This window comes from Sinocyclocheilus grahami, unplaced genomic scaffold, assembly GCF_001515645.1.
Source record: "Sinocyclocheilus grahami isolate Dianchi unplaced genomic scaffold, SAMN03320097.WGS_v1.1 scaffold690.1, whole genome shotgun sequence".
Lineage (NCBI taxonomy): Eukaryota > Metazoa > Chordata > Actinopteri > Cypriniformes > Cyprinidae > Sinocyclocheilus > Sinocyclocheilus grahami.
The window spans coordinates 85,530-100,052 of NW_015505869.1; the positions used below are offsets into that span (position 1 = coordinate 85,530).

A 14,523-nucleotide genomic window follows, 5' to 3' on the forward strand; every position below is an offset into this window, starting at 1 on the left:
GGTCACATCACAGTGGAGTCAGCTGTCTTAACCGTGGCTTGTGTACTGCAAACATATACCAGCTTCATCACTGTGTCTGTCACGTGACTCTGTTCCCCTTTCGGGCTTGAACTGATGGTAAAACTAATGACATTATTTACTGTCTTTGCATTTATTTTGAAAGATGAAGCTGCGATTACGGTAAGGGAAGTTACTTTTCGACGAGTGTTTGCGGTGTTCGGCCAATCACAATGCACTGGTCAGCTGGCCAATCAGAGCAGACTGCGCTTGTCGGAAGGAGGGGCTTTGTAGAAAACGAAGCGTTTGAGAGAGGCGGGGCATAGAGGACCTACAATAATGTACAGTATTTGAAAAATAATGTGTTTTTTGAACATTAAAGCATGTCAACATATTCTGTTACACCAAATACACCAAATAATGATCTTTAAAAAAGCACCATATGACCCCTTTAAAGAACCTTTGACTGAATGGTTCTTTGTGGAACCAAAAATGGTTCTTCTGTGTCATCGCTTGAAGAACCTTTTGAAGCACCTTTATTTTTAAGAGTGTAGCCACAAAACCTTCACATACCATGTTGTATGAGGATAACAAATTATTGCTTATTATAAATGAAAAAAGAAACATAAAAATTATATTTGTGTTTCTTGTCATTGTCTTCCTAATGAATGTTGATTTGTGTTGTTGAGATTGCCGTGGCCGCTGATTGGATCCTGTGATTAGTGTCATTAATGTGATCATGGAGCATTTGTCTGTACACACACACATACACACACACGCGCACACACACACGCACACGCACACACACGCACTCACCCGTCCAGCCGAACATCTGGCAGACTCCTGTTGAGCGCGATCATGTCACTGGCCATAAGGTTGAATTGATTGATTTTAAAGAGCTCTTTCATCTTCTCCTGCTCATCTTTGGGAATGACCACAGCCTTCCCCATTTCACCCGGTGCCACATGGGTGCGGGACATCACCGCTGGAACACAGAAAGAGGGAGGGCAGTCTGTGTGAATTATTTATAACCCGTGCTTAGTATCCAAAACATGTGCCCATGTATTTATTCCACATTTTCTCTCATGTCGGTTTGTTAGAAAAGTGTCAGCTATGACATCTAAAAAGGTGTAATGTGCAATCACCATGCCTATTCCCATGCTAATAGTTCTTATGGTAATAAGTTGATCTAACTTATTTTCATCTTCATATTAAATATGCACTTTAAAGCCAAAATGTCGTAATTCGCAGTCTTGGTCTTATTGTGCAATAACCTGCTCTGCCTCTGAAACTATACTTTCTATTTCAGCTAACATTACAAACCCTTCTGTCATATAGACATTCATTCTCGTCGTCCAATTAATTCCCAATGTACTGTATATAATGAATCCCGCCTTTCATTATTTCTTGTTGAGCGTCCTTTTTCACTTGGACATCAATATTTAAAGTAGTGCTGCCAAATGATTAATCGCGATTAATCGCACCCAAAAATAAAAGTTTTTGTTTACATAATATATGTGTGTGTGCTGTGTTTATTTATTATGTATATAAATACACACACATACAGTATATATTTTGAAGCTATTTATATGTATATACATTTATATATTTATATTTTATATTATATACAAATATATGTATTATATAAATATATAAATATATACATGCATGTGTTTGCATTTATATAATAAATATACACTACACACAAACATATACTATATATTATGTAAACAAAAACTGTTATTTTGGATGTGATTAATCACGATTAATCGTTTGACAGCACTAATTTAAAGTTTACTTCACATATGGAAATAAAATTGGTTGCAAAAACATGTTGACTTAGATATAAGATAAAGAGGCTGGAAATGAAAATAACCATAATGTATCAATTCAAATGAATATACAAGTTAATATAAATAATATTAAAATGAATCATAATATAACAAAATAAAATGAATAAGCTCAGAAAAGCACACCTGTCCGTTTGTCTGACGTACCTGTATGTGGTTTGAACTGAACACAAAGCAGATTTGCAGTGGCTCTGCTGCAGGTAAAACCCATCTAAACTGACAGCAGCGTTCTGAACCATTGATCCATGTTATAGGATCTGTCAACACAGACACTTTCTGTCCTTGAAATCTAACTTAACACGGCTATCAAACAGAGACTACAAAGACAGCAAGCAAATCCACATGAACACTTTCAGAAAAACACACTCAACATTTTTTAATCATGAGTTTTGTTACTCCTCATCAGTAACCGTAACATTAGTTACATTAGTTACATTTGCATCTGAAATATTTCAGAACTGACATAGAAAGAAAGGACTATATGTAATAATTGCCAAAAATGTATTAAAACACATACTCTATGTCGGTCCTGGAGAGCCGCAGCCCTGTAGAGTTTTGTTTCAACCCTAATCAAACACACCTGAACAAGCTAAAAATGGCCTGAAGGGTTATTAGGAAGCTACAGGCAGGTGAGTTTTAATTAGGGTTGGAGCTGAACTCTGCAGGACTGCGGCTCTCCAGGACCGGAGTTCGCCACCCCTGCTGTGTTTGTGTTGTATCATATTTGATACATCAGGCTTTAATGGCTCATATGTGACCCTGGAGCACAAAAGCAGTCTTAAGTCGCTGGGGTATATTTGTAGCAATAGCAAAAAATACATTGTATGGATCAAAATTATTGATTTTTCTTTTATGCCAAAAATCATTAGGATATTAAGTAAAGATCATGTTCCATGAATATATTTTGTACATTTCCTACCGTAAATATATCAAAACTTAATTTTTGATTAGTAATATGTATTGCTAAGAACTTCATTTGGACAACTTTAAAGATGATTTTCTCAATATTTAGATTTTTTTGCACCCTCAGATTCCAGATTTTCAAATAGTTGTATCTCGGCCAAATATCGTCTAATCCTAACAAAAGTCAATTTTGAAAAATTGACACTTAAGACTGGTTTTGTGGTCCAGGGTCACATATAGTATGATATAGGAAACAAAAACACCTCAATTTTATTCAGAGGCACAAAGTGAGCATAAATATGCAATTTGATGCAGATGATGATATTTATATGGCCAAAATGTAAGATGAAATTCTGATGGTTATTAAAAGTAAATCGATCACATTTGTATAACATTATATCAAAATGCATGTGAATATTAGTAAGACAATATTTAAATGCTTCGTTTTATGATCAAAGCTCTATAGTTTTGTAGTGTAGTAAATGCAGTGTAGTATTACTGTATCACTAAAAATATGCAAGTTATTCTTATGTTTACTTTATAAAAATCAGTAAACATTTCACAGCAAAAAGACACATGCATCACCACCTGAATATTTTTTAGAATTATATTAAAAGGCCTTGTACTTGTTAACAAGTAAAAACTATCAATCAGGCAAGTCAACAGAAGGCATGTAGATTATGTACAACAGATAATTTTTTGACAATCTTTTGATAATTTAATTTTTCAAATATAATACAGTAGGCTTTATAGGGTTAAGCCCATGTTTCCCCTTCGGTACTGAAGATGCTCTTCTAAAACTCTAAAGTAGCACATGTCTGCAAGGACTAAAAATTGTGTGAATCGTCTCAAGGACTATCAACCTTCTACAGACCGCCGTGCAGCTGATTACTAGGAAATAACATTTATAAAACTAAACACAAGAACAAATTAATCAATTAAACCACCAACAGATACAAACTCATCATTTTCCCCATGCAAAACTCACCGCCACAATACTAGGATGCATTCTAAGTGATTTATATTCTACAATATTTTTAGAGACTGCTCTCTGTCACCTATATTTATCACCGTCTCCATGTATAAACCAATATTCTCAGCTCTCCCAGAGCCATAGATCCATCTGCGGATGATCAGGTTAAGAGGGTTCAATCCAAACCACTCACAGCCAATCACAGGCCACATTAATAGTTGTCTGATTTGATGGGCTTCTCAGTTAAGAGGTCAGGGTGAACCTGGACGTCTGCATAGACAGGTTTAGGCAAAATCACCCTGCTTTATGCATACTGACAGAGAACTGCACATGATACAGCGTGCAGCAAAACACGCCAATATAATCGGGAGTGCTGTGACTGCAGTATGACGAAGAGCAACTCATCAGACAATAACGGCAAGAATGAAACTCTGCAGCACTGCTTCTTAACGTCTCTCCTCAACCTTCACAGTATTTCAAAGCAGAACACCGGGGGATTTGATATACCCTCATACACTGCTGTCTTGCTTAGCTGCTTAATCCAAAAATAGCATCCATTTGGGCACAAGGACAGCCCATAATATCATCTCATTGAAATAAATCTGGAAGCATTGTCCCATGATGGATACAATCGTTCTGTTCCAAAACCTATTGAGCTGCCTCCATAAGCAGCATTTTAAGGCATCGTAGTCACAATCCCAATGCAAAAGCCACCACGTTTTGGACAAATTTCAAGCTAGCAATGTTTGTAGCCTTTGTGGAGAAGACAATGTGCTGTGCTCGAATGTACCGCATTGAGTAAAAAAGAAAATACTGTAAGTAATCCAAGATATCAGACATAGTTGAAGAAAGTTAGTTCCAAGTCAATAAGGTGTTAAGGTTAAAGTTAAGTTAAGGCTGGAATACACTACACGACTATTAAAAAAAGCAGAAACAGATTTTAAAACACTATGCATCAAATACTTTCCAACTTCGCAAAATTTATAGGAGGAGAGTATTTAAATGAATCACGCAAAGTGATTAACTAAGGTTTGTGGTTGTCAGTTATTTGCTCCATTATTTAACACCCCCAAAGAAAGCATGTCTTAACCCACCTTGCGGTTGTGTTGTTAGATTTCACACACATTATTTTATCATCGGCTCTGCTTGTTTGTGACCCAGCACTAATTTGTGATGTCCTTGATATATTGGGTTGATCGTTATGGATGTGAGCTGGCAGCATCTGTGTTCTTTAATTACTTGCCCTGTGTTTTAAAATCATCTCAACATGTTCGATATCCTCTGACTGAATGGAATCAAAGTCTGAGACTTTACCCATCATGCATTACGTGATTTTCTGTGAAATCTGTCAACTCAGACTGTACAAAACCTGCAAACTCACTCTGAATTTCAGCATCTAGCATGGACTCGTCCAGACTACAAATCGGAGAAAAAGTCTTGGCAAAAATCGTGTAACGTATTCCAGCTTTTAAGATGCTGCCTCGGAAAGGAAATGCAGATGTAGGCAGCTCATTGTGTTTTGGAACGGAGCCTATCTGACCTTTTTAAAGAGATTCCCTGCAGTTATTCGTAAAGATGTATAAAAGAGCATTAAATAATTGATGTCCATTATGCACCATTTCTTTGGTTTTATTAGAATGTAAAGCTGTTGCATCTTCAGTTTAAAATGCAGTCTGGGAAGAGGGTGATGTATACTTGATGATGTGGCAATTAACAATTCCCCACTGCATTTCTGCATTGATCCCAGTATGGTATTTATTTAGCAATAAGATCATATTTGACGCAGTCTCTGTGTTCTCTGATACATCTACTACAGCCATTTAAAGAGAGAATAACAGAACAATTGGCTGCATATATAGTAAAGCTAAAAACAAACTAAAGGTTATGAACAGACTAAAAGCAAAATGATCTTCCCTGGACAGGATATCTGAAGATCTGTCTCAGTAGACTGAGTTCTGCAGATGTAAGAAGTGTAGTGCTGCACAGCAGAAATGAAGACTGAAGTAGACTGAATTTATTTAAACGTTGCCAGATTCACGATCATCTATTTTTGATCAAAGTAAACACACTTTTATCTCCGCTCACAGGATGTTATACTTTGAAAGTGTCGCACGATGTGCAAGAAGCAACGTAGTATCATTTTGCAAAAATGATGCCACAGGCACACTTTCCCAATGAGCTTAGGTTGCTGTTTTGTCTTGGGCCAGTGAGTAAATAACTACCTAGAACATCCAAACCAGCTAAAACACCCCTATATAGCAAACTCGTATTAATAGGGACTGCAGTGCTAGTCACATTTTAGTTTGGGGACCAATTGTCAGTATTAACTAACTATTAACTACAACGTTTGCCTCAATAAACTCCTAATTTGCTGCTAATTAATAGTTAGTAAGGTAGTTGTTAAGTTTAGGTATGGGGTTGGATTAAAGGGTCAAAAATATTGTCATGCAGAAAAAGGCATGTGCTTTATGAGTACTCATAAACAGCCAATATGCTATGCATGCTAATAAGCCACTAGTGAGTAAAAGTAAGAATTGGTGTTACCAGAATTGAGCCTATACTGTATGTAACCACTGCGGTTGTACTTTTGGTAGTATCTGAAATAGATCACACCGCTGACCCAACCTTAGGAGCTAAAGAAAATACGCTAGAAAACTGCAGTCTTTTTAAAGACGTTATGGACAGAGTAAGAACATGTGATTAAACATATGTCCACAGTTCATTTGAATGATAGTTTACACACATTAACTTCAACTTAATGTTGTTAAACTTAATGTATGAAGTAAACTGGTAGCTTGAATATGCACAAAATTAAAGTGTGCGGTTTATGTGCATCAAAATTGAGTTCTTTTTTTTTTCCAGACTCTTCATTGGTCCAACATATTTTCAATATTAAAATGAAATAAAATGATGTACAGTGTCTTTGAACCCCCACCCCCCATTTGTAAGTGCTCTCCATATATTATATACATGTACTCTGATGTTGATGTATGAGAGATGTGGATAATTGCACTTTAGACAAAATAAATTTAAAATTAATTATATTTTAAACTGTCTGGTTCTTGTCAACATTAGTCACCTTAGTGACTTAATGTTAACGTTAATGTCAATTCCTAAATAAGGTGTGTGTTGTTGTTTTTTTAATATGTATACTTTTTTAGATTTTCTATTGTGAGGTACAGAAAGCTAAATTCTGTTTTAGAAGGCATGAAATTGCTGTCAAATGTCAATCATAAATGCAAAAATGAGGCTGCTATCCCCACTAATGTCAGAATAAACCCTATGCTCTTGCTCACAACACTGATTTATTTATTTATTTATTTGTTTGTTTGTTTACACAATGTTCTGCATTATGAAGTAGTATAAACTATTCACTGCTTGCCAGGGGAAGTGGAATTCTTCTTCACATTTATTTTATTAGGCAAAATAGGGAAATATTCATATTAGAAGATCAGAGATATACTGTGCCAATTACATTTTATATCTAAGATATTTGCTAGCCAATGAAGTTAAACGTTGTAATTATCTAACTAATTAGGAGAATTAATATGTAATAAGAAATCAGGCAAAGAGATAAAGATCATAATTATCAAGCAATTATGGATCCAAAATCATTATAGTGCTCTTTGGTACATGCACTGTATGTGCATTACTGAAATGTATTAAAATTCCCTGCTTGAAACCGAACTTCCAAGTTCTGTGTTAGGTCCTTAACCTTTAGATAACCACCCCTCGCCATCAGGGCTGAGCTAATCACTGCCGATAACCTCAATAAGAGAAGATCTTCAAACTGGCTCGACCTCATAAAAAATGATCTAGCGTAAATAGCCGACAGACTGCAGTGCTTCTAAGCCCTGCTCTTTCAGCACTGTGGCTGCTTAGACCTCACCTGACTGTTTAATACCCTAATAGCTTTCCTGCCATTATTAAATCCTGAATGCATGGATACAGATTGTATTTCAGACAGACACAGGCTTCCTGTTTTGTCCACTTTATTAGAGGCAACAGGCAGACCATAGAATCTAAATTCATAACAAGGCATTTGATGTACAGTACTTGTGCTCTAAAGGTTTCGAGAAAGACTGTGATTATGGTTGGAGGACCACATCTAAACCTGAAAGCAGCTTATGGTACGAGTTAAACCTGTTTACCATGCAAAGCGTTGAAGTGAGGATCTGATAGTGCTGGAATTAAACAGTAAGAAATGAGCAGCTGGTGAGCACACTTCAGGAGATTTCACGATCAGAAAACAATGACGAGTCATTTCATTCTCAAATAGGAAAATAAACGGAAAAAATATACCCATATTATGATCTATTAAAGGAATGATTACTCTTATGTTGTGTAAAACTTGCAACTTTTTTTTTTTATAGTATACAGTCAAAAGAAGTGTTGTGAACCATTGGTGGGGGGGGGGGGGGCCCTTTAAAATTTAAAGTTTCCCTTTTAAAAAATATATTTTTTTTAATAAACGGAAAAAATATACCCATATTATGATCTATTAAAGGAATGATTACTCTTATGTTGTGTAAAACTTGCAACTTTTTTTTTTTATAGTATACAGTCAAAAGAAGTGCTGTGAGGGGGGGGGGGGGGGGGGGGGGGGTCCCTTTAAAGTTTAAAGTTTCCCTTTAAAGCAATATACTTATTTTTTAATGTAAAAACCTTTAACTGAAATATTTAGTAGGTTTTGGACCAGGATTTACCAAATGTTCTAGCAATGTATGTGCAATAGTGCATATTTATTTAGATAATGCATATTTAAACATTACATTCCAGAAAACTTGTAATACTAAACTATTGTCTTAATATACTATAAACCCAATTCCAAAAAAGTTGGGACACTGTACAAATTGTGAGTAAAAATGGACTGGGGAAGTAAGGTGATATCTATTAGATTAAAAATTGTACTGTCAACCAGTAGTTAAATCATTATTTACTGAAAATGTTGTCATAGCTCTCAAATGTTATGTGTGTTTGGCACATTCAAACTTGGCGATGCATTGCAAGGTTGGCATTTGCCCTCACAGACATTACTTGTATAAAATAGAGCAATTTAAATACATTGCAAAACATATTACATCTCAAACTCAGAACCAGGTTTGCCAGGTTTTCACAAGAAAACCCACCCAATCGCTACTCAAAACTAGCCCCAAACTAGCCCAATCATGTTTCTGGAGGGTAAAGTACAAGTTTTTTTTGGTGGGGTTCCCCTGCAATATTATTAAAGGAATGATTAATCTTCAAAATACAGTATGGACAGCATCTGTAATGTGCTGTCGCTTACCAGAGAAAATTATTTTGATTTGTCCCTCAGTTTTTAAAAATAAAAAACAACCATGTTTGCAGTAATACCCTTAAATTGAAGTCTATTTGGACAAGATATTCCAGATGGTTAAAAACGGAAAACTGCAGCTTGTTAAAGCACTTGCATAAATTATTTAGTGTTTATTATTTGTATTATTAGTAGTTGTAGTATTAGTATTTATTTATAAAAGTCCTGTGGCTGTAATTTTGAAGTAGTGTGTATTTTTACAGCTATCCTGTTCAGTGTCATTCCCCACAGACTTCCCATTTAAATCCATTATTGTGCACAAGACAGAAGCTGTGAACTCATGTTGAACTGGAAATATATCTTAAAAGGTAACACTTTACAACAAGGTTTGATGTGTTAACATTAGTAAACTACATTATAACTACATTATAACAAACAGCTTCAACCCGCGGACATGAAAAACAACCCGCGGCAACAGTGTTAAAGTAGCCCACTTCCACGGGAAAACGGCGGACTTGGCAACACTGCACAGGACGCCCAAAGCACACCAGCAGTATTTGTCAGCACGCTGTCCACAAGGCTATCGCAGGTGCACAATAGGTAGAACGTATGAAGAGTGGACCCCATGCAGGTAGATAATAAAACTATGTGGTCTAAAGGGTATTCTTAAGGTATTATAATGAATGCATAATGCATTATAAAAAACTTTATAATATGTTATATCATCTTATGAATATTCATAAAATCAGTTTTAATGTATTATAATATTAACTTTTTTGTGGTTATAGCCTTTAAGAGTATGATGATTTATAACACACAGTGAACATGTTGCATCCACTTAAGTTACAATGGATTATATTTCTCATAGTTATAATGTATTATAAGTCTCATATCTTGCCATCTTTCTTATGCTACTTTACTTAAAGCAATCAAAGACCCCTTATAAGTATAATAATAATAGTAATATTTTTTTTCTCAAACAGCCATAAGATCAGATGAATGTGTAATGTGTAAACATTTGCTTTGAGCTATTTTTATTGTAATATCAGTTTGATTATTTTGATGGTACCCTTTAGACAGCTGTTGATAAGGAACTCTACATGTCAACTAGCAGTCATTGGCGTATTAGTAGCATGTCTGCTAAATATATGCTAACTCTATATTTTGATGGTTCCCCAACAGACAAACTGACTATAACTAACTTTGCAAGTACGTCAAAAACATAGTGTATAGGGTGCTTGCCTAAATGACATGAGAAATATATCTACAGAGATATTGAAATGTCTACTTTAAAACAAACCAATTCAAATCGAAAACAAAAACACTCTCATTATGTAATCCATATGAAAATGCTCTCTAAAGGCGCATCACTGTACTGCAGAGCTTTATCTTGGGAGCTGACACTGAAAGAGAAAGCACTAGTTTATTAATAAATAATTAAAATATCTCCTTACTATTTCTTTTCCCTGACATATTCATACTCATTACTTTTGTCGGTGCTTTGCAGCAAGCTATATTCATTATGGTACATATTTAAGTAATTAAAATAAATATAAACGTGTAATTAGTTGGCTTAAATTAACAACTAGTCGACTAGAAAAATCTTTAGTCTGGGCAGCCCTAGTTTTAATCCTTCTTTCTTCTATAACAATTCCAGCTGCACTGAAGGCACACTCGCTGCTCCTGCTGCTATAGGTAGAAAGTATGAAGAGTGGATACCTGCACCCCTGCAGGTAAATAATAAAACTTTGTGTTCTGTTAAACGGTCAGACTCACCTCTGAGCGCAGGCAGGAGTGAGTGGTCCTTCTTGTTGTCACATTTGTTGCACTCACTGAAGTACAGCAGCAGGAAGACGTCCACTAGCACCCAGACCAGAGAGGTGGTCAGCACCACCTTACAGTACACAAAGCGTCTCATGAGCCCCTGCTGGCGTCAGGACCCCACAGATGGACAGATGAGAGGGACACAGGAGATGGGGCAGGGGGCGATGTGACAGGACACACTCTGAGACGTCATCCCACTGAAAGACGGCAAGAAAAGCATAAATATTGGTTGGATCTTTCTTTGCAAAACTCTTATGTAGAGCAGATACACTATTCATTTAGCCTTTAGAAAAGATTCATACCAAAACATCAAACTGAGTTAGAGACCAAGTCAGATCAGTAAAATAAGCAAGTCTGAAGTAAACCCTGATTCTCTGTTCAGTGTCATTTATCTACTCATTGTAAAAGTCGGAGCAAAAAACACTCTCAAACAGGTCATTTTTGACTATAGAGTATGCAAGTATATAAATATTAAGTGTCCAACATTCAAAATGCACTTCATATTTTGCAATATGCATTCCCATTTCTCTCTGGTTAAAGGAACACTCCACTATTTTTGAAAATAGGCTTATTTTCCAGCTCCCCTAGAGTTAAACAGTTTAGTTTTACCGTTTTCAAATCCATTCAGCCGATCTCCGGGTCTGGCGGTAGCACTTTTTGCTGTAGCTTAGCATAGATCATTGAATCTGATTAGACTGTTAGCATCTCGCTCAAAAATGACCAAAGAGTTTCTATATTTTTCCTATTTAAAACTTGACTCTTCTGTAGTTACATTGTGTACTAAGACCGACGGAAAATTAAAAGTTGTGATTTTCTAGGCCGATTCAAAAACGGTAACTCAACTGTTTAACATACCTACATTTTAGCAAAACTCCAAAAACGTACCTATAAAATTAATTACAGTTTCCAGCTGAAATTACCACTAGAGACTGTGGTACACCAACAAGCTTTATTCCTTTTCACATAAATTCAAATTACAAGTGCAGATTTGAGCAGATTACCACTTTTACCATAGTACTCCAAAGTGCATTTGTAAATGAATACATTTCGATACTTGCATCACATAACCAGCTCCATATGTACAGCTTTTCTGATGTAGTAAACTTGCTCGGTAGCTCACCCGGTACAGCATAAACCTTTTAGCGCCACTCATGGCACTTTGATTTCCAAACTGCTGGGATACATTCAACAACTAACAGTTTAAAAAGGTGCCAGATTTCACATTCATCTGTTTCAAATGCGCCTTTAACGCCATTTACTGGACTTTTTACTTTGAAATCATTGCAAAATGTGAGAGATATAATTATAATATTTAATACTATAACAATAACGTCGGCATGCTGCCCATGAGGCGATCGCCGCTGATGGAACGAACATTCTTAAATATATTTGACAATACAAAATAGCTGCGTCCCAAATGTAGCGCTATACACAAATAAGGAACTCTACATGTCAACTAGCAGTCATTGGCGTATTAGTAGCATGTCTGCTAAATATATGCTAACTCTATATTTTGATGGTTCCCCAACAGACAAACTGACTATAACTAACTTTGCAAGTACGTCAACATTCTACCAACCCTAACTTTAACCTAAGCCTACTAATACTCTAATGAGAGTTAGTTGACATGCAGTTGCAAAGTTGCCTATAGTCAATAGACTAAGGAGACCATCAAAGTTAAATGTAACTTAACATATAAACATTGCATTTTTTTTTTCAGTTGAAATTATTAACTAGCTCACATTAAAATGAATATTAGCCTCACAGGGAACATTCAAATAACACTCAACACCTAACCACTTACAAGATGTAGTAAGATACTGTGCAGATCTTAAATAAACAATGTCAAGACATACAGTCCATTATACATGCAAAAGTCGATTTAATATGGTGTTCATTGTGTGTTATAAATAATCATAATCTTAAAAGTTATAACCACAAATGCGTAAGCATTATAATGTATTATAATTGTTGTTATGATTATTTATAACATGATACAACATATAAGGTTATTTTTATAATGCATTATGCATTCATTATAATGCCTTAAGAATACCCTTATAACGTATTATAAATATGGGCTTCATAGAAAGTGTTACCAAATTCCCTAACAATATAAAAATCAACATGCAATAAAATAGGGCTAACTAGTACTGAAAAGAATCTCACAGCTCAAGTAAACGGGCTGTAATCTCAGATTTGATCACAAATGTTGTTGAGCATCTGCTCGGCTGTCCAGGGCTGCAGTGGCACCAGAATGAACTTCCCTCAGGAATAACTGATTTAACAGGCCTCAACAAACCACTGAAAAGCTCCAGTCATGATGAATAGCAACTAGACTACATGATCAACTGTCCTTGGCCTGTTCAAGATCTGTACAAATTATAAATACATGATGAAAGATTGTCGGTAACACTTTATTTTAAGGACCTATTCTCGCAATTAAATCTAGCATAGCGTTAGTTCTGGCAGGTCACGTTAGTCAAGCTTGCATCAGCTGACGTTCAGCTGATCCCCATCAACCTATGGAAATACGACACCTATCTAAGCATTCATATATAAGGTCCCTCAGTATTATCAGCAGTGTTCGCATTGCTCAATAGCTAATTACCCTCCTCCATCCCCAGCTCCTCCTCTGTCAGTCAGGATTCAGCCTTCTTGGTTCTGTTCTGTTTACCCTGCATGGATCCTCAGGGAGTTCTTGCCCAGAACGGAACCATACCGCCAATCCAAACTGTATGCTAATAATCAATCATCTTTGATGATAGTGGTCCTGACAGAACGTGTTGCTTATTAGCATGCATATTGCTAGCATGTTGGCTGTTTATTGGTATTTATAAACCACATGGGGGCACTTTATTTTACAGTCCTGTTCCTCATGTACATACTATGTACTTATTATGGTAATTACAATAACTAGGTAATAACTAGAATTCAGTAGTTTTTACAAAATAATTTTGGCAGCTGTGGTTGCCAGAATAATTTTGTAAAAAAATACAGAAAAACTGTAAACACATTTACGGCCAAAAAAAATAACATTTTACAGTATAAAACTGTAATTTACAAACAGGAACATTTTAATGTAAACCAGTAAATTCAATAACGCACTCTGCTATTAAAATCTGTGTTGTACCTTTAACATACTGACAACCACCATAATAATGCAGGTGGTAAAAGAGAAAGCCACATGAAGAATCAAAGCTCATCACAAGTAGCTTCGCCACAAGCAGAAGTACACGCTAATATATAGAAGGTGCACAGAGTCATTCATACAAACACAAAACACCATCATGGTAACACATATGATACTTAAATAATGCATTAAACTCTCATTAAACAACAGAAGATGTAACATAAAGCCCAAATATACATAACTAATAACAAAAACAAAAAAAAAAAAAACATGATTATTTAAACAAAATACTTTCAAATGTGGAGTGTCATGCAGGGAGTTCTGGGAATATCAGTTTACAGGTTTTGACTGTAAATTATACATTGATTTGTTATTTTGTTACTTCTAAAACTGTACAATTAACAGCATTTTACTGTAAGATTACATGAAATGTCTGGTTAGATCTTTTACAGTTTTTCCCTGTATATAGTACGGGAACTTACTGTTAACCTATTAACAGGGTTTTTTTCCGTATCATTTTTACAAAATTTTACAGTTAAAATTACACTTATTTTTTACAGTGTACCCT

At 35.6% G+C, this 14,523-nt stretch overlaps 1 protein-coding gene across 1 annotated transcript in view; it reads right to left on the reverse strand.

Moving 5' to 3' along the window:
- Window positions 1-14,523, reverse strand: part of LOC107559530 (polypeptide N-acetylgalactosaminyltransferase 13-like) — a 69,124-nt gene that overhangs the window by 51,333 nt on the left and 3,268 nt on the right. Inside the window, exons 2-3 of the mRNA XM_016243389.1 lie at window positions 10,775-11,019; window positions 814-982 (exon numbers count right to left, since the gene is read on the reverse strand). Coding sequence (XP_016098875.1) covers window positions 814-982; window positions 10,775-10,916 — 311 coding nt within the window. The 5' untranslated portion in view covers window positions 10,917-11,019. The remainder of the gene's footprint in view (window positions 1-813; window positions 983-10,774; window positions 11,020-14,523) is intronic.